At 45.2% G+C, this 21220-nt stretch overlaps 1 protein-coding gene across 4 annotated transcripts in view; it reads right to left on the bottom strand.

Annotated features, from left to right (window-relative positions):
* DGKD (diacylglycerol kinase delta) overlaps positions 1-21220 on the bottom strand; it is an 88494-nt gene that overhangs the window by 31676 nt on the left and 35598 nt on the right. For all 4 annotated transcript variants that reach the window (XM_034655415.1, XM_002917963.4, XM_034655414.1 and 1 more), the window contains 6 exons: positions 5210-5314; positions 4819-4951; positions 3459-3565; positions 2960-3085; positions 2727-2829; positions 1946-2108 (listed from right to left, as the gene is read on the bottom strand). In XM_034655415.1, the coding sequence (XP_034511306.1) occupies positions 1946-2108; positions 2727-2829; positions 2960-3085; positions 3459-3565; positions 4819-4951; positions 5210-5314 (737 nt within the window). The remainder of the gene's footprint in view (positions 1-1945; positions 2109-2726; positions 2830-2959; positions 3086-3458; positions 3566-4818; positions 4952-5209; positions 5315-21220) is intronic.

The raw sequence follows: 21220 nt of genomic DNA, 5'->3' as shown, positions 1-21220 counted from the left end.
TGCCACTTGTTTCCAGGAAAGGTTCAAACCTCTCAGCCAGGAGCTGCCTGCCACCTGTCCTGGCTCCACCGCTCGCCCAGCCAACCCACCATGTCCTCACGTCTCTGCACAGAGTGCCCTCCACCTAGCAGGCTGCCTGCCTCCCTCTCTGCCACTGAAACACTAACTCTCCCCCAATGCCAGCTCAGCAGAGAAAGCGACAGACTCTCCAGTTTCATTTGTATGCCCCTTCCCTGGGTTCCTAAAGAATCTATACATCCCCCTGTTCACGCAACAGATCTCCCTGTCTTGTGACCTTGACTACCCGTTTGTGTGCCGCGCACCCTGAACACAAGGACCCCACCTTACTCGACCTTGCATCTGGCACAGAGTCCCGGCCTAAAGAAGTCCTCAGAAAACAAACAGGCATGAGTAACACAGCACGAAACTCAGCCTACCAACAGGGCTGAGGGCCTGAAGCAGCAAGGCTGTACCTGACCTTCAGGTTGTGAGAGAAATGGCCACATGTGTTCCCTTGGGAACACTGGTCTCTCTCAGGCCTCCCTTCTCTGCAGAAGATGTGACATGTCCAGGCTGGGAATTGGGAAAATGAAGCCGTATCTCCAAGTTTTGCGGTGAACTGCAGGAAGTCAAGGCTACTTCCCAGAAATGGGAACTTACTGAACCAACACCCACAGCACCTCTGCGGGGGGCGGGGGAGGGGGGTGCTTCTGAAGCTGGCTGGCCACCTGCCCCCTGACCCCGCGAACTCCTACGGCCAACTTCGGGGGTTTGTGTGCACGCCGAGATGGGCACTCGGCTGTTCTGTGTGGCCAGCCTGCCCCGCCCATTCCACAGTCCCCACCCACTGACCCTGGTGTTCTGCTGCTTAAAGCCCGGACTTGTTTGGGATACAAACAAGTCCACTCTTGGCTTGTGATGATCCTGCCACTGGTCCCATTTTTTTTCTTTTTTAACTAAAATCACCTTCTTTTTTTAAGACTATTCATTAAGCCACGAGTGAATGTGCGCCCCTCACAGACCAACAGTTCATCCGTCCATCTGCAGAAATGTGTGAAGCATGGCCTCTGAGAACCAGGCCAGCAAGCTGCCTGCTGTGCCTTGCTGCCCGTGGGGAAAAGCAACATGCCAGGCTCCTAGGGCACCGATGGGCGTGCTCCCCTCCCTTGCCAGGCACCTGGGCTCGTTCCAACAACACCTGGCTCCAAACAACACACTCCTAGGACCCTCCAAGGGAGATACACACCAGAGAACATGTTCTGCAAGCCCTTTCCACGACAGATATCTTGGACAATCTCCCTCCCAAGCAAGGTGGCCTCTTAGAGCTCCTACCCTGCATTGGTGCTGCCAAGCAAGGAAGCTAAGAATTCATTCAAATGACACAATTTACAGCAGCAAATGTTCTCCATAAACTACACAATGTACGAAAGTAGAAAGAACACACCTCAGATCTCCAGCTAACAGATAAAAGGCGTAATTACTTTGCCCCACCCACTGGGCTCTACGTATCTGCATGTGTATTTACAGGTCACGGGACCTGTAAGTACAGTGTACCTGTGAGGTACAGCCTCCCGCACCCTCCCAAAATGAAGACTCGCCCTGGTGGCCTCACTGGAGACAAATGTCCTCCTTAGTGCGACTCGCCATTACAAAGAATAAGGCAGACCTGTAATTACTGACACAAGAACACATCCATGCTGACAGAGGCGAAGAGCAGGCAGTGAGACAGGAAGTAGCAGTAAGCAACCCGATTTAAAAGTGTTGTCTGCACAACTGAACTACACACGCAAAAGCTAGAAAGACACGCAGCTCTACTCGCCATTCAACAAAGACTATATTTCCTATTTAAATTTTTCTGTATCTTTGAATCATTTTGTTCATGAGCATGCATGATCTTCAAACGTTTTTAAAACTCCCAGAAAGATCTATGTTATAAGCTTCCTACCCAAGGTGTGGTCCTCCGTTCATGAGGTCAAAGACTTGGGCGGGGTTCAGCAGCTGTTTGAATCTTCTGAGGAACTTCACACCCTGGTTGTCCCCACTTTTGGAATTGACAAAGACCAACAATGGGCTTGTGCAGGACGGAGGGCACGTGGCCTTCCAGAAGCCTGGATGGGTGGATGGAAAGGGAGAGGAGAAAATGAGAAAGCTATCTAAGAGCCCGGCGGGGGCTCACTCATATAAAAAGCAGATGACACCTGCAAGAAACCTGCAACTTCCACATGTGCGCCCAGTCACCAGCCAGACATCAATAAACATTCTTACCCATCCCCATTCCCCACAGAGAAGGAAGGAGTCCATCCAATTTGACCTTGTGCTTACATGACTCAATTTCAGAGAGACCATGCACCCCACTGCTGTCCTTCACTCTTATTCTCAATCTGGAGGAGCTAGTTCCTGAGATCTGTGCCCCAGTTTCCCACCTTCTACCAAGGCCTGTTAACAAACACTGTCATCCACCGTCTGGACAGGTGAGCAGGTGCAGGTGAGCACGCTGACCCACATCTGCTGCTAGAAGGAAGCCAGCAGATGGAGAGCACGGTGCCCCAGCTCCCGTCCAAGTGTGCCCAATGACCACAGGACTCCGTTTACCACGTCTGTGCACGTCTTCTCTCCCCAGCTGCCTGGCCTGACCGCTTCCCCACCACATCCTCAAATGTGTGTCACCCATTCTGGCACAGGGGAGGGGAGAACACGGGTGAGCCAGGAGAGCGTGAGGCACCCACCGTCAGAATCAATGCTGTTGAGCGCAGTGGGTGGGATGACCGACACCTTGCACAGGCCCAGCGGGCACTTGGTCTGTAAGGACTCTTTACATGACGTGTGCACCTGAAACACATCACAAGGGGTCACCTGCATCTCCTGGAACTCTCCCTGCCAATGCAGGAGTGGACACTTCAGGGCTGGCTGAGAACGTACAGGAAGCCATTACCAGGCCTGTGTGGCCACACCCACTCACCATGGCCTTGCACCAGAGGCAGCGCCAGTCCTGCAGGCGCAGCACGCTGCCACACGTCTTGTCACACACCGTGCACTTGGCACTCACGGGCAGGTTTCCTTCCAGCCACTGGTGTGGCATGGCGATCTGCAAACCACAGAGACATGTGCACTAGGGACATCCCCAGAGCCCCACATACAGGCAAGGAAGTCCTCACTCAAAAATACTCTGAAATGAACTCAACCAAGACCAGCTTCTTGACATAAGCAGGGAGAGGGCAGGGTCTGCAGCGTGCTGTCCCACACCTCACTCCTGCTGCTGGTGGGCACAGCACGACTCACAGGGGCTGGCCAGGCTGAGAGGTGCAGACCATGCACAGCCCCAGTGTGGGCAAGAGAAGTGAGCACAGCCTGTGGGGGCAGGGGGCCCCTTGCCCCAACACAACATGAGGTGGAGAGGGTCTATACAGGGTCGGCACCCCTGGCGCAGGGCCCCGTGGGCAGGCTCCCCCCATGCATACCCCGTCCTCATCCTCAATGATGTCTTTCCCGATGGAGGCCAGCGTGGTCCACTTGCAGTTGTTGGTTGCACGCACAGCACACCGTTTGTGGGCCTTAAATTTGCACACTGCGAGAGAACAGACACGGGACCATCAAGCCTCGACCTTTTCAAGCCTTGTCCAGCACGGCGCTTCCCATGCTTGAGGAGGTGGTCCCACATGTTCTTCTGGGACAGCTGGGAACAAACACGGAGCACTCCCCAGGTCGTAAACTACACAGTGGGGGTATGAACAGTCTGAGCACAGGGAGACCAGCATCCAGGACAGCAGGGGTCCGCTTCAGGGGCCGCCCACAGGCTCTGACCCAACTCCTCAGCCCTGCCCAGCAGCAGGAGCGCCACCGCGAACCATGCTACATGCATGGTCTCCGAAAGTTAAAAATCACAGGATTTCTATGTCACAAAATTGTCATCTTTTTTTTCCCACCACTTTTTTTTTTTAAGATTTTATTTATTTAGGGGCACCTGAGTGGCTTAGTTGGCTATGAGTCCAACTCTTGATTTCAGCTCAGGTCATGATCTCAGGGTCCTGAGACTGAGCCCTGTGTCAGGCTCCGTGCTCAGTGGAGAATCTGCTTCTCCCTCTCCCCCACCTCCTGCTTACAATCTCTCTCTCTCAAATAAATAAATCTTTTAAAAAAAGAGATTTTTTTTTTATTCAAGAGAGTGTGAGTGTGGGGGGCATGGGGGGGGCAACAGCATGGAAGGAGGGCAAGGGAGAGGGACAAGCAGACTCTGTGCTGAGCACGGAGCCCAACATGGGGCTCAGTCTCACAGCCCTGAGATCATAACCTCAGCCAAAATCAAAAGTTGGACTCTTAACCAACTGAGCCACCCAGGCACTCCACAACCATTTAAAATGTACAAACCATTCTTAACCCCACAGGCTGCACAAAAACAGGCAGCAGGTGGGAAGTGGACTAGGGTCCAGCGCTTGTCCGCCTCGCTCCGGCCCTCTGCCCTGTGCGACCACTGTAACCCGCCCTCCAGATCTGGAAGACCATATTTAATCTATTTGATCAATCTGCTCAACTTACTGAGGGGCTAGAACTACCTCAGGGAGGACAGATTTTTAACCTCTTTTTCCCTTGTGTCCTTCATGTTTCCTCTTCATGTCTCATTACCACCACTTCCCTTTTCACTTTGTTCTGTTACTATACAAAATAATTTATCAGACTCCTTAGCAGGTAAAATAAACAAGCACGGAGTCCCAGAAATTACTCTATACTGACTGACTTGTGGTGACCATTCAAGGGGTTCTAAGCCTTCATCAAGTCAAACCACCAGCCACGTTTCCCAGCAGAATACCATGCCACTTGTACCTTCACAGGACAGCCCGTGTGACGTGACCCCGGACAGAGCTTCCCGACACACGTTGCAGTAGGTCGGCCTTGCATGGGAGCAGGCATACCAATTGTGCATCCCTGAGAAATGGTCCATGCTGTACTGGGTAGGCTGGAAGAACAGAAGAGGGATGGCAAAGATAAGGTGTCCCTTTGACATCCTTGAATGTGGTAACTTGAATGGGATTCAATAAAGTTTCCAAGAGAGGAGAGGACAGAGTCAGCCAAAAGGACGAGCAACGAGCCTTAATTTTACAAGGAATGTGCTGAGCCAGTGAGCACCAGACCACTCAGTGCACATGTGGTTTTGATGCTCAACGGCAGAACGTTAACGGGAGGGCAACAAGAAGGGATGTTTCTCTTCCCGGACCTCAAAGTGCTCCCTGTTCTGGACGGTCTTCAGCGCTGCGATCCACTCTTCCATTTCCTTCCTGTTATCAGCACACAGGATGAGTTTCCTACATGGAGTGATGACCTAGAGAGAAACAAGAAATATAGGCAAGAGAGCAATGAACAAAGGACAAACGCTAACAACTGTGCAAACTTTTTCGAAATCTACTTTCACCACATATATTTTTTTTAACAAAAAATGACAGACTCATTCAGAGTCTCAACTGAACAGAACATAAAAATGATCACCATGGGTCATAAAAAATCAAGAAAAGTCTCAAACCCAAAAAACAATCAAATTTAGTTTATACATTCACCAAAAATTAACTTAAGCGGACATTCATCAACCATTTACCACTTGGACATGGTAATAAGCCACAGGAAAATTTTAAAAAGGAAAGAAAACCCAGTCACTATCACTCCAAAGAGTTCACAAATTGAGGTCCAGCATCTGAACAAGTTTACGGAAAGTCGGTCTAAAGTTACTCTAAATATGATGCAAGCATTTCAAATGTATCATACATAACGTCCTTGTACAAAACCTTGTACTATGTGACAAGAGAAAAACAACCTGCTACTACACTCAAGGGCCTGAACAACTTAACTGGAAATGAGGTCAGGAACCTGCTAATAATCAACAAATGAAAATTGCATCTACAACATATAAAGAGTTTTTACAAATCAATAGAAAAGTCTTTCTTAACAAAAAAAAGGCTATAAACTTGCACTTCAGAGAAGAAATACAAAAGGCTAATAAACAAATAAAAAGATGTTTAACCGTTCCAGTCATCAGGGAACACAGATGAAAATAGCCAACTATTTTTCACCTATTTGACTGGCAAAGTTCTGAAAGATGGTAATCCAGTGTTGGCAGAAGCATGGGAGAAAACAGTTCTCCTCAAGCACTGAGAGGAGCTAAATAGGGTATAAACTTTTTAGGGAAAAATTTGACAATGATGTCTACAAAAATTTTAAAAAGTCATAACATTTTACGTATTTTGTTTTGTAATGATGTAAAATATCTACATGGTTTGAAAGTCAAATCTACAAAATAGGTACAGTCAGGAGTCCAGCTTCTACTTGTGTCCCTCCCACCCTAGTCCCCTCCTTTCCCCACATGGCAGCTTTAAATAAATAAGTTCGGGTATGGTTTATCCTTCTTTTTTAAGACAGATGCAAACACATATATCTATTCATATTCCTTCTTTTTAAAACAGTAGTATATCACACATACTTCCCTCCATCGTTGCTTTTTCATTTAATTATCTATCCTGCCCACTTCTCCTTAGCAACATGGAGCATTTCCTCACTCTCTCTCACAGCTGCACAGAGCTCCGAAGGACAGAAGCACCGGAGTCTATTCAACCAGGTCCCTATTAATAGAAATCTTACGTTGTTGAAAATCCTTTCCTATCTCAAATAGCGCTGCAATGAATAGCCTTTTCACTGACCTCATATGTTTCCCGGTGTATCTGGGGGAGAAGTTCCTAAAAGCAGAACTGCCCTGACAAAGAGCAAGCGCATATATAATTTTGCTGCCAAATTCCCTCCCCAGGGCTGCTGCCATCTGCATTCCCACCAGCAGCGTTAGGAGAATGCCTGCTTCCCCATGGATTCACCAATAAAACATGTTACTTAACTTTTGGATTTCAGCCCATCTTACAGTTTTAATTTATATTAACACCCAATTTAAATTATTAGATCATCATGTTTCTGGTTCAGAAAATTTAGAAATGGTATTTTATAAATTATCTCTGGTGATTTCTATAACCACCTATAAAGCTTAATCACAGGAGGGGATAATTAGAACTGGGTCACAAACGCATGGTTCAGGGGCGCCTGCGTGGCTCAGTCGTTAAGCGTCTGCCTTCGGCTCAGGGCGTGATCCTGGCGTTATGGGATCGAGCCCCACATCGGGCTCCTCTGCTGGGAGCCTGCTTCTTCCTCTCCCACTCCCCCTGCTTGTCTCTCTCTCACGGGCTGTCTCTGTGTCAAATAAATAAATAAAATCTTTTAAACAAAAACAAACAAACAAAAAACAAACGCATGGTTCATTCTCTCATGTCATCAGGATAACTACAGACAGGGGCCAGACTGGGGAAGCTGGGGGGTAGGGTGGGTGCTGGAGGACAGAGAAAACAGAGGACTGGAGAAGCTGGGTGCCCCTCCCAAAGGTGGGGGTGTGGAGTGGCAGCCACTGTCCTTTACACATGGAGAGCACCATGAGTAGCCCATATCCCAGGATCTGCCCAGCAAGCACATGCTGAGTGTCTGCTCTAGACCTGAGATTCCAAGACTATGACAGGCCAGGTTCCCACTCACAGAGAACTTACCCTGGGGAGAGACAAAAAAAACAAGAAAACAATTTCAGACACTGACACAGGCCCTGAAGAAAACGTGGGCAGGGGAATGGGGCTGGTGGGTGCTTTCTACAGACAGGGTGGTCAGGGAAGGCCATAGGAGGGCTGGCAACTGCCAATGGCCTGGGGTCAGTGCTTTAAAAGGAATTTTCATCAGTAACTGTCTGTCTATAAAACCTCAGCAAACATTTCTTTATTATTCATTGTGGGGTGAGTTTTAATATTTAAAAATTTTTATCAGTGTAATAAATACAGTTAGAGAAAGAGAATATACTTTATTTTGCATAACTCACAGATTATATTAAGAGTCATGCAATACGATAGTTACAGAAGAGAACAATGACATTTTTTACGTCCATTCTATTTTAGGTCTTGTTTCTGCTACTCCTGTGACAACCTTTACAGGATGAAGTGCCCACATAGTTCTAGAACTCAGCTATGTCATCTGAGAAGATGGGTCTTTGGGCCCATCATCTTCCACAAACCAGAGGACAGGGGTATGGTGGACTAGCTTCGTTGAGTACTGGGCACCACAGGGCAGCAAGTTATAGACAAAACTGTTGCGTTTAAAGATAGGGAGTTAATATGAAACAAATGATAGATGACATCACTTCTTCAGTCTGTGTGATTGTTTACAGGGAGTAAACACAGAGAGATAAATGCCCAAGAACCTGGTTTCAGCCTTTTTAAAAAACTCTTAACTTGTGCAGGTTTGAAGAAGCCTCAGACAGACTCAGATTTGAACCCTACCCGGCCACTGACTGGCCAGGAAACATGGACAGACTGTCATCATTTCTATTCTGGAAAAGGAGGAGCTTAAAAGTTAGCTACCTGGGTTGTCATGGGACTGAAAGGGACCTGTGTGTACAGGACTGGCACAGGGCCCGACACGTGGCTTTAGGATACTCCTCCAGGTCTGAAGCCCTGAAGAGCTGTGTAACCAGAGCAGCTCCCACCCTCCCGGTGTCTCCACACACCCCTCTGAACGCTGCGACGGTGATGTCGATGCCACACCCCAGCGTCGTCCGAGTGTGGAAGCATGCTCACACACACACACACACACACACACACACACACACACACACTAGTGCTTCTTCAGGCTCTGGGGCCAATGCAAAAGAAAGGTGGGGACTGAAGGGTCTTCACACACACACACACACAAAAAAAAAAGCAGCTGCTAATAAGAGAGCTGTCTTGGACAAAGCTTCTTATTCAATTCCCTGATTTTGGAGACAGAATGAGCAGGACAGGCCCCAGGAGAGTAGCAGGTGCTGGATGAGACCTCTCCTGGCTGCTCATCGAGCTCACCAGGTCAGGAAGAAGGAGGAAGAGATACTCCTAGAAATAATAAAACTGTCCCTCTGGATTGCAGCCAAGACCACAACTCTTAGAAACCAAGAAATGGTGCAAAAAAGGTAAAACTATTCCCACTATTCCCAAAATCTAGCCTTCATACAGAAAAGACTTTAGAGACCAAAAATGCTCTGTATTTTTCAAGCAAAGAAACGGCTCACATAACTAAATCAACTGAAATGGTAAACACAAATTAAAAGTAGGGTCATACATGAGCTTGACAGGACCAATCAGTGACATCACAGAGATTCAGTGATGAATAAGCAGACTTGGTACCGAGGGAGGGGGTAGAGTAATACTACAGAGCAAGATGACAGACCACGAGACCACGACATGGAAACCCACTAACTGGAGAGTGAAAGCACACTGCGGACCTTGAAGCTGGCAAGACAAGAGAGACTGAAAGAGAAAGGATATCACAGAGAAAATGGTGGAAGCATTGCTCTCCTAATCTGCAGAGGCAGGTCAGGAAAGCAATAAACACTTACTGAAATTCTCCAGAGGGTAAGAGAACTTAAAAATCAGTAAGAAAAGGGGTGTCTGGGTGGCTCAGTCAGTTAAGTGTCAGACTCTTGGTTTCAGCTCAGGTCATGATCTCAGAGTCGTGGGATCGAGCCCCGCATAGGGCTCCCAGTCCAGCGTGGAGTCTGCTTGGGATTCTCTCTCTCTCTCAGGCACCTGGGTAGCTCAGTCAGTGAAGTGTCTGCCTTCAGCTCAGGTCATGATCCCAAGGTCCTGGGATCAAGTCCTGCATCGGGCTCCGTGGTCAGTGGGGAGTCTGCTTCTCCCTCTGCCCCTCACCCCTGCTTGTGTTCACTCTCTCTCTTCCAAAATAAATAAATAAAATCTTAAAAAAGAGAGACACTCTCTCTCTCCCTCTACCCCTCCCCCCACTTGTTCTAATAAATACAATCTTTTCAAAAAATTAAAAAATAAAAACAGTCAGTAAGAAAATAGGCCAACTAACAGAAAAATGGACAAAAGACTCAAATAGTTATTTCACAACCAATAAGGTACATGCAAATGCACTCAAACTTGTTAGTAATCTAGGAAGTAGACCTTAAAATCCCAGCATGGCGTACCTTTCACAGTGGCTGTACTGAAAAAGATGGACCACATCAAGTACTGGTGAGGACGCAGATCAACTAGAACACCCATACAGTGCTAGTAGGAAGGCAATCTGGTGCAACTACTTTGGAAAACATTAAAGCTGAACTCAAGCACACCATATGGCTCAGCAATTTCACCCAACATTCCTCATCAAAACATACACAAATGTTTATGGCATCAATACTGTTAACAGGCCTACAATGAACACAACCCAAACACCCATCCCCGGCAGAGCGGATAAATATACTGTAATGTATTAATATAATGGAAAACCACAGAACAATGAGAACAAACCACCAACTGCTAATATAACACAATATACTGAGAGAAGCCAGACACGAACATTTACTGTTCATATAATTTCATATGCATATATAAAGTTAAGATAAACCAGGAAAAGCTAATCGATGGTGCTGGAAGCTAGCTGCTTCCAGTAGTCGCCTTTGGGAACAAGGGTAAATTAGGGAGAGCTACTAGAGGCTGCTAATGTTCTGTTCCTTCATCTGGAACATCCATCAAGCTGTGCATTTGTAGTAAGTGTACTTTTCCATATGTATGCTCTATTTCAGTAAAAAAGATACAGAATTTGGAATAAAACCAACCATATAACTGAATCAAAAGAAAAACTGCACAGCTGCCCAGACTCTTAAACGAAGTCTGGTTAGAAACCCAAATGTACAAGAAATAGGCAAAAGAAGACGGAAATGTGCAAATGAACACAAGAGTCTAGCAGAGCTATTCTAAAATAGTGTTAGAAATGGATCCAGGAGCACCTGAGTGGCTCAGTCTGTCAACTGTCTGACTCCTGATTCTGGCTCAGGTCATGATCTCAGGGTCATGATATCGAGCCCCACAACCAGCTCTATGCTTACCACAGAGTCTTCTTGTCCCTTTCCCCACCCTGTCCTTCCCCCGGCACACACAATCTCTCTTTCTCAAATAAATCTTTAAAAAAAAGAAAGAAAAGAAAAGAAATCCAAACACAGGGGGAAATGTTTAGTTTTACTCATAAGATAAATGCAAATTAAAATTACTAAATACCTTTTTTTTTTAACCTATCGGATTCACAGAGATCAAAAGTTTGATAACATGCTTGACTCTCATACGTTACACTATAAATTAGTACCACTCCTATGAGGAACATTGGTGAAATCAAGCAAACTGTATATTTTTTTAAAGATTTATTTATTTGAAAGAGACAGTGTGTGCATGCACACACACGCACATGTGCACATACACACACGTGTGTGAGTAGGGGGAGGGACAGAGGGAGAGAATCTTCAAGCAGACTCCCTGCTGAGCACAGAGCCCCACATGGGGCTCAATCTCCTGACACATGAGATCATGACCTGAGCCAAAAGCAAGAGTCTGACGCTTAACCGACTGAGCCACCCAGGCACCCAAATCTAGCAAACTCCAAAATATACATCTTTGTTTTAGCAATAGTGCTTCTATAAATTTATCCAACACATATGTCTTCATGAGAACTGCCATACACAGGATATATAGGGTTATTTATGGCAACATTCATTGTAAGGACAGTAAGAGTGGAAATAACTCAAATACTGTTCAAGGTAAGCCTGGTGGAGACTGGCTACATAAATGGTGGTGCACTCATGCAATGGAATACTACACAGCCATTAAAGAGACTGAAGCTACTTCTTCACACACTTACAGGGAACAACCTCTCAGATGTATTGTCCAGTGCTCGAAGCAAATTGCAGGAACAATGTGGGTGAAAAAGGAAAAAAACTAGTTGCCTCTAATGAGGGGACTGCTGAGAGCTGGGAAACCTCCTTTGTAAACCTTTTATCCTTTCAATTTCTGTACCACATACATGAATTATTTAGTTTAAAAAATTATTAAAACAAATAAAGCCTTGCGATTGATTTCTAGTTTTATTTTTTTTTTAAAGATTTTATTTATTTATTCGACAGAGATAGAGACAGCCAGCGAGAGAGGGAGCACAAGCAGGGGGAGTGGGAGAGGAAGAGGCAGGCTCATAGTGGAGGAGCCTGATGTGGGGCTCGATCCCACAACACCAGGATCACGCCCTGAGCCGAAGGCAGACGCTTAACCGCTGTGCCACCCAGGCGCCCCTGATTTCTAGTTTTATAGAAACTGTGGTCAGAAAAGATGCATGGCATGACTTCGATTGTTTTTTCTGCACTAGTTGAGACTTGTTTTGTGGCCTAATGACTCGTCTATTCTGGAGAACGTTCCATGTGCACTTGAAAAGAATGTGTGTTCTGTTTTAGGATGGAATGTTCCGAATATGTCTATTAAATCCATTGGGTCCAATGTGGAAATTTGGAAAGACCACAAATACATTAATGGGTCAACCAAGAAATCAAAAATTACATGTAAACAAGTGAAAATGAAAACACAACAGTCCAAAATCTTTGGGATGCAGCAAAAGTGGATTCTAAGAGGGAAGTCTATACCAATATATGCCTATCTAAAAAAGCAAGAAAAATATCAAATAAACAACCCAACCTTATACCTAAAGGAGACAGAAAAAGAACAATCAAAACCCAAACCCTGCAAAAGGAAGGAAATAATAAAGATTAGAGCAGAAATAACTGATATAGAAACAAAAACAACAACAAATCAATGAAACCAGGAGCTGATCCTTTGAAAAGATCAGCAAAATTGAAAAAACCTCTCGCCAGATTCATCAAAAGAGAGAGCGAGAGGAAGAGAGGAAAAGAGAACTCAAATACACAAAGTCACTAATGAAAGAGGAGAAATAACAGCCAACACCACAGAAATACAAACAATTATAACAGAATATTATGAAAACCACAAGTTGGACAACTTAGAAGAAATGGATATATTCCTAGAAACATATAAACCACCAAAACTAAATCAGGAATATAAAACTTGAACAGACCATACACTGCCAGCAATGAAACTGAATCAGTAATCAAAAAACTCCCCCCCAAAAAACAAAAGCCCAGGATCAGACACCTTCACAAGCGAATTCTACCAAACATTTAAACAAGAGTTAATCCCTATTCCTCTCAAACTCTCAAAGCTTCCAAATTCATTCCATGAGGCCAGTGTCACTCTGATACCAAAACCAGATAAAGACACAACAAAAAAAGAACTACGAGGCAGTATCTCTCATGAATAAAGATGCAAAAATCCTCAACAAAATATTAGCAAACCTAATCAACAATACATTAAAAAAAAAAATCACACACCACGATCAAGTGGGATTTATTCTCAGGATGCGAGGTGGTACAATATTTGCAAACCAATCAATGTGATATGTCACCTCAGTAAGGGAAAGGATAAAAACCATATGATCAATTCAACAGATCAGAAGAAGCATTTGACCAAGTACAACATCCATTCATGATAAAAACCTTCTGCAAAGTAGGTCTAGAGGGAATATACCTCAACATAATAAAATCCATATACAAAAAACCCACAGCCAACATAATCCTCAATGGTGAAAAATATAAGAGATTCCCTCCTAAGACCAGGAACAAGACAAGGATGCCCACTCTCACCACTTTTATTCAACACAGTACTCGAAGTCCTAGCCACAGAAATCAGACAACACAAAGAAATAAAAGGCATCCAAATTGATAAGGAAGCACAAAGCTCTATTTGCAGATGACATGAATATTATATATAGAAAAATCTAAAGACTCCACAAAAAAAACTACTAGAACTGATAAATGAATTCAGTAAAGTCACAGAATACAAAGTCAATATACAGAAATATGTTGCATTGCTATACACTGATAATGAAGCAGCAGAAAGTGAAATTAAGAAAACAGTCCCATGGGATGCCTGGGTGGCTCAGTCAATTGTCTGCCTTCGGCTCAGGTCATGATCCCAGGATCCTGGGATCAAACCCTACATCAGGCTCTCTGCTCAGCACAAAGCCTGCTTCTCCCTCTTCCTCCGCCTGCCGCTCTGCCTACCTGTGCTCTCTCTCTCTCTGTCAAATAAATAAATAAAATCTTTAAAACAAAAACAAAGCAGTAGTGATCAAAACAATACATACTACATAAAATAGACACATACATCAATAGAATAGAGTAGAAAACCCAGAAATAAACCCACAATTATATAGTCAATTAATCTTCAACAAAGGAGGCAAGCATATGCAATGGGGAAAAGACAGTCTCTTCAACAAATGGTGCTGGGAAACTGGACAGCTACATGCAAAAGAATGAAACTGGACCATTCTTTCACCATATACAAATATAAACTCAAAATGGATTAGAATGAAGAGAGCACAGGCAGTAATTTCTCTGATATTTTTCTAGATTTGTTTCCTGAGGCAAGGGAAATAAAAGCAAAAATAAACTATTAGGACTATACCAAAATAAAAAAACTCCTGCACAGTGAAGGAAACCATCAACACAACTAAAAGGCTACCTACTGAATACGAGAACATATTTGCAAATGACATATCCAATAAAGGGTTAGTATCCAAAATATATTAAGAACTGATACAACTTAACAACAACAACAAAAAAAAACAAATAATCCAATTTAAAAATGGGCAGAAGATACAAACAGACATTTCTCCGAAGAAGACTTACAGATGGCCAACATACACATGAAAAGATGCTCAACATCACTCATCATCAGGGAAATGTAAGTTAAAACTACAGTGAGATATCATCTCGCACCTGTCAGAATGGCTAAAATAAAAACCACAAGAAACAACAGGTGTTGGCAAGAATGAGGAGAAAGGGGAATCCTTCATGCACTGTTGGTAGGGATGCAAACTGGTGCAGCCACTGTGGAAAACAATATGGAGGGTCCTCAAAAAATTAAAAATAGAATTACCCTAAGATCCAATAATCACACTACTGGGTATTTACTCAAAGAATATAAAAACATACTTCAAAGGGATACATGCTCCCCTATGTTTACTGCAGCATTATTTACAACAGCTAAACTATGGAAGCAGCCCAAGTGTCCAAGTGTCACTGCCAAGTGTCCACTGACAGATGATGTACGTTGTGTGTGTGTGTGTACACACACATACACAATGGAATATTACTCAGCCATAGGAAAGAATGAAATCTTGCCATGCACAACAACATGGATGGAGCTAGAGAGTATAATGCTAAGTGAAATAAGTCAGCGAAAGACACATACCATATGATTTCACTCATGTGGAATTTAAGAAAACAGATTAGCAAAGGAAAATAAGAGAGAAACAAACTAAGAAACAGACTCCTAACTACAGAGAATAAACTGATTACTAGACGGGAGGTGGTGGGGGCATGGGAGGATGGGGGAAATAGGTGATAGGGATTAAAAAGTACATTTATCATGATGAAAAATAAAATAAAATAAAACCTTAAGTATATAATATATACTAAAGACTCCAAAAAAGAGCTTTAGCAGTTTTATTTGAAATGAGAACTTTTGCTTTCATACAAATGATATTCCAGAAGGTATGAGAAAACACTTAGCTCCTCCAACAAGTCTAAGACACCCCAGCCAGAAAAATATCTTCCAGCGGCCTGGGAAGAATTAACCAAAGAGGTCACTAAATTATGGGCAATGGTCTCTGAGAGACCAAGGTGAAAAGGGTGACGCATCAGAGACAAACAGAAGTGGTGCTTAAATGAAGAATGTGGACTTGAAGTACCCACACACTAGCTCCTAGGACGGGACAGCAACCGAGAGAGTGTCAAATGACAGCGGCAGCCACCAGAGTCGGGCACTTAGTAGTCTCAGGAAATCTGCTGTGTGTTTACAGATATTTGCACACCACATCTTCTCCACAACCTCACAGAGTGGGTGTTGGGAGAAGCAACTGAGGCCCCACGTCCCCAGGGCTGAGGAAGCAGGGACCGGGACACCAGGCAGGCTGCCTCCTGACCTCTACCCAAGAGCGGTGTCCCACCTGGATTCCCGGCAAGACTGCAACAGGAATAGGGCCAGGCATGGAGAGCCTGAGGTAGGGGAGGAATCCGCACTCGCCAAGAGTCCTCCCGGGCTCTCAGAACACGCAGTGTCTGGCACGGTGCGTTGCCTTTTTGGCAGGGCACGGGACTGAAGCATCAGGGCAAGGATGACAGGGACAGCTTACTGAGTCATCTGCCCGCTGCCCCGCCTGCTCTGACCAGGTTCCCCATGAAAGCTCAACGAGAGGGTACAGAAAGTAGGTCTGGAGGATGATGACGAGGGCAGTCCCTGACTCACCAGCCACATCCTGTCCAGCAATTCCTAATCACACATTTATCTGGATGTGCCTCTCATTCATAAATGTGACCTTAAATGACAAAAAGATCAAGATCCTGCAAACTTTGTCGTGCTGGAACCACGGGCCAAACCAAACAACCTGAATAGTAATGAACACGAGGCTCTGGCCTGAGACGGTCCGAAGGCTATGATAAGCAGGGAGGACAGACATGTAGCTCAGACTGAGGGCCACTCAGACACTCTCGTCAGATCTGTGGGTCCAAAAAATAATAAAAGTAACACGCAGACTTCTGCTTCCAGGAAGAAGCTTTAGACATACTTTCTCCTATTCCTCTGGCTAAGTACAACTAAAACCCTGGACATTAGACACTTTAAAAATGAGAAGCCTCTGAAAGGTGCAGAGAAGAGCGCAGAGAGACTAGGGGCCTCGGGACCTCAGAATGACACGCAGCAGAGCTCCTGGGGCATCACAAAGCGGAGCTGAGGAAGCCAGCTGCCAGAAAGAGTTAAAAAGAGTTAAAAGAGTTAAAAAGAGTTAAAAAGTCCACCAAAATCCTGCTCTCTCTAGCCATGGGACCAGGAAAGAGGCAGCCTAACAAGGCAGAAATCAATAGTAGAGTTGCCAGTAACCATTCTACTCTAGCCAAACACCACGGAGAACACCGTGGCCCTCACCCCCACCATGCCAGGCAGAAACGAGGCGCTCCAGCACCCCACTGGATAGCATCCAGAGAAGGCCAAATAGAAACGTCCATCCCTGCAGGCCACACCCCAGGGGTGTCAGGGGATGTATGGAGGCAAAGAAGCACCACGAGAGGTATTCCACCTCATTAGCCAGTAAGGAGATGCTGATTAAGGTCACAATGCACTATTACTACACACCTACTAAGTGGCTTCAAGTAAGAAACAGTGACAACACCAAATGCTGGAGCGGATGTGGAGAAACTAGCTCACGTTGCTGGTGGGCATGTAAAATCCTACAGCCACTCTGCCAATTCGTCGGGCAATTTATTAAAGAACCAAACATGCAGCTACCATATGACCCAGCAATTCCACTCCTGGACATCGATCCCAAAGAAATGAAGAATTACATTCACACAAAAACCTGTCCATGAATGTTCATAGCAACTTCATCTGCAGTCACCAAAAACTGGAAACCCAGGTGTCTTCTAGCGGTAAATGACTGAACACACTGTGGCACACCCTTCCACGGAACACCACTCAGGAAGAAAACGCAACTATCATACACGAAACAACCCGGGTGGAGCTCTAGGGAGTTCAGCTGAGTGAAAAAAGCCCATCCCCAAAGGTTCTAATCCGTATGTTCCCATTTATACAGCATTCTTGAGATGACGAAATTACAGAAATGAGCAGATCCGTGGTTGCCAGGGGTTAAAGAAAGGAGTGGGTGTGGCTATAAAAGGCAACCCAGGGATCCTTGTCGAGATGGAAACACTCTGGTTCTTGACTGTATCAGTGTCAACATCCTGGTTGTGATGTTGTACCACGGTTTCCCAAAACACTACCACTGGGGGAGACTAGGTAGAGAACCCAAAGGATCTCTGTATTATTTCAATTCCAAGTAAATCTACAATGATCTCAAAATAAAAGGCTTAATTAAAAATAAGTAACCACAATCAACTTTCTAAAATCTAATATGTTTAAATTGGGAAAATAGGGAGTAACTTCAGAACAATGCTGTATTTCTCAAGGACAAGAGCATCTATGGTCTACCTCGGCACAAATTAAACGTGTTATCTTATCTTGTTAAAGTCATTTGTAGGTAGTGCAAACTCATGAAATATGTGGACACACCTTTGGTGCACATTCTCTAAGAAATCCCAATCACGTCCTCTCCATATGCCTGAGTTCAAGTAAGCACACAGGAGGGTCACAGAGCTCTGTTATCCGGCTGTGACATGTGGCCTGGTACTCGAGCCTGCACGAGAGCGCACCGGAAATGGCAGGACTCGTTTCTACACACAACAGTGCTTGAAAAAAATCAATGAAGCTGCATCTCGTGTCAGCCACAAAGGAAGGATGTCAGAACCACAGGTCCTGCCCTCGCACGGCACCGCACTTCCTAGGTGGGCCGACCCCAGCAGCCCCACCCCAACTGCAGGTGCACGCGGGATAAACCCGAAACACGTGCAACACAAGCTGCCCCCCCAGCTCCAGACCCACAGATCCCACTGCCAACTGGACAGGCCCCTTGGAGTCCTGCTCCCACATTTAGATGTGTCTTCCTGCCAATGGTCCCCCCACAGGCCAACTTCACCTCCTCTCCCATGCTCAACCCTCATGTTTGGGTTCCAAATTCTTCCTTTCTTCTCAGAAGTAAATTCAAGCAGCTTTCACTTGAACAGACAAGACCCCTGCTCCCACGGAGCTTTCATTCAACTGTAGACAGGAAAAGAATACTAAATACTACCATAAAGTAAATTACATTCTATGGAGAGTAGTGACCAGTGACAAAATCTATGGGAAAAAAAGAGAGATCAGAAAAAGGTCATCAGTGTGAACAGACCCTTTTCCTCATTGGAAAAGACTGGAAGGACATGGAAGGGAAGGGGTGGGCCACAGCCTGAAGCAGGAGCACAGCTGGTGGCTAGAGCCAAGTGAACCAGGGGAGAGGAGCCTGGGATGAACCTGGAGAAGCAACAGGCCACAGAGTGTCATGCAGGCACCACTAAGAACTCTGGCCTTTACACCAAGTGAAATGGGGAGCTGTGGTGCTTTTGAGCAGAAGGCCGACACGTGATTTAGGTTTCAAAAGCATCGTTCTCGGGATGCCTGGGTGACTCAGTCGGTTAGGTGTCTGCCTTCGGCTCATGTCATGACCCCAGGGTCCTGGATTGAGCCCTGCATTAAGCTCCCTGCTCAGCAGGGAGCCTGCTTCTCCTTCTGCCTGCCGCTCCCCCTGCTTGTGCATGCTCTCTCTCTGACAATAAAATCTTTTTTAAAAAAACATAGAAATAAAAAGCATCATTCTGGTTGCTCTACTGAAAACAGAACATAAAGGGCAGGGCAGAAGTCAGTACCCTTTGGGGAGGGTGCCCAGCAATCCCATGGAGAGAGAAGGGAAGGGGAGCGGCTGGCTGCACTCTCACGTGTCCTAAAGGCAACAGGGTTTCAGGACAGACTGGATCTGGTATGGGACAAAGAGGAGTCAACAACTATCCCCTGAACAGCTGGAGAGATGGAGTTGCCATCCTGGGATGAAGAAAGCTGTGAACAGGACTTGCAGTTGGGGGAGGGGTCTGTAGCTCAATTTTGGACATGCTGAGGTTGAAGTGTCTATCAAAATCTTGACCATGTCCAATGTCTTACCTCATGCATGAGGACTTCACCTTGCCATCAGCCTGCATTAAAAAAAGAAATGAGAGCAGGACGCCTGGGTGGCTCAGTTGTTAAGCGTCTGCCTTCGGCTCAGGCCATGATCCCAGGGTCCTGGAATCGAGCCCTGCATCGGGCTCCCTACTCAGTGGGAAGCCTGCGTCTCCCTCTCCCACTCCCCCTGCTTGTGTTCCCTCTCTCGCTGTGTCTCTGTCAAATAAATAAAAAAAAAAAAACTTAAAAAAAAAAAAAAAAAGAAAGAAAGAAAAAGAAATGAGAGGGGTGCCTGGGTGGCTCAGTCAGTTGAGCATCTGACTCCTGATTTTGGCTCAGCTCATTATCTTAGGGTTGTGAGATCAAGCCCTGCATTGGGTTCCACCCTGAACGTGGAACCTCCCTAAGATTCTCTCTCTCCCTCTGCCCCTCCCCGCACCCCTTTAAGAAAGAAAAGAAAGAAAAGAGAGAAGAGAAGAGAAGAGAAGAGAAGAGAAGAGAAGAGAAGAAAGAAAGAAAGAAAGAAAGAAAGAAAGAAAGAAAGAAAGAAAGAAAGAAAGTTCTTTCATAAGTTACCACTCAAAAGTTACTCATAAGTTACCATGCTGGTGGTTGTTTAAAAAAATTAAGTTTTAGAGAGCAATCCCACAATATTTCATCATGCTGAAGATGTTCACACCTGACAATTCTACCCTTAGAAACACTCTAGAAAAACTCGTGCCCATGTGCCCAGGGAGGCGGGTATAAGAACGGCAATGCTGTTTATAACAGCCAAAGCTGGGAAGACACAGGTCCACACTGGCCACTACATAAGCCACAAACTAACAACCAAACACTGTGATCCTCTGACAAGGGCTGTACTTGCAAAAGTTATGAGGTTCATGCCCCACTCCCCAGAAATTCTGATTCAATTCCAGGAATCAGGAATCAGTAATCAGTCATTTTTAACACTGAACCACTTAACTGAAGACAGATGTGTCCACACAGATAAATCTTGGAAACACAATGCTGGGTGAGAAGAGCAAGTTGCAGGAGATGTATGGTAAGATACCATTTACTCAAAACTGTAAACCTGGCCAAATACTCTATGTTATTTATACCTACATATGAAAGAAGAGAAAGGATTAAAAAAAATGCAAACAAGCGATAAATACCAAATTCAGGACTACGATGACTCTGGGGAGGGCAAGAGGGGTGGGTAGGACCCAGAATACTAAGGACTTCAAGTATATCCATACTGTTTTGTTCTCAGGCAGGAAGAGCACACAGTTGTTCATTGTGTCACTTTTTGAATGCCTGAAATATTTAATAATTTTTTAAATGTAAAACATTTTGGCACAAAAATATGCTAAAATATACAAGTCAGAGCTTGAGACACACACAGTATGCCCTGTATTTACAGTTTATAGTTTACTGTATGTATATTGATGAAAATACATATACGCAGTATGTATAGTTTATAGTACTTGTAGTTTATAGTCTAGCCTTAGAGAAAGGAATGGGTCAGCCTGAAACCATGCCTGCAGACGGATTCTGCTGGTAAAATGGAGGGACCGCCAGGGAGCCTGAAAGTGGTGTGGTGTTCGCACACACATTCACTCACCCACATAACGCCCTCCTCCAGGGGCTCCCATGGCTGCTACACACACCCG

The sequence above is a fragment of the Ailuropoda melanoleuca genome, chromosome 2 (genome assembly GCF_002007445.2).
Source record: "Ailuropoda melanoleuca isolate Jingjing chromosome 2, ASM200744v2, whole genome shotgun sequence".
NCBI classification, from domain to species: Eukaryota; Metazoa; Chordata; class Mammalia; order Carnivora; family Ursidae; genus Ailuropoda; species Ailuropoda melanoleuca.
The sequence above is the reverse complement of the archived record's forward strand: the minus strand, read 5'-3'. Positions and strand labels throughout refer to the sequence as shown.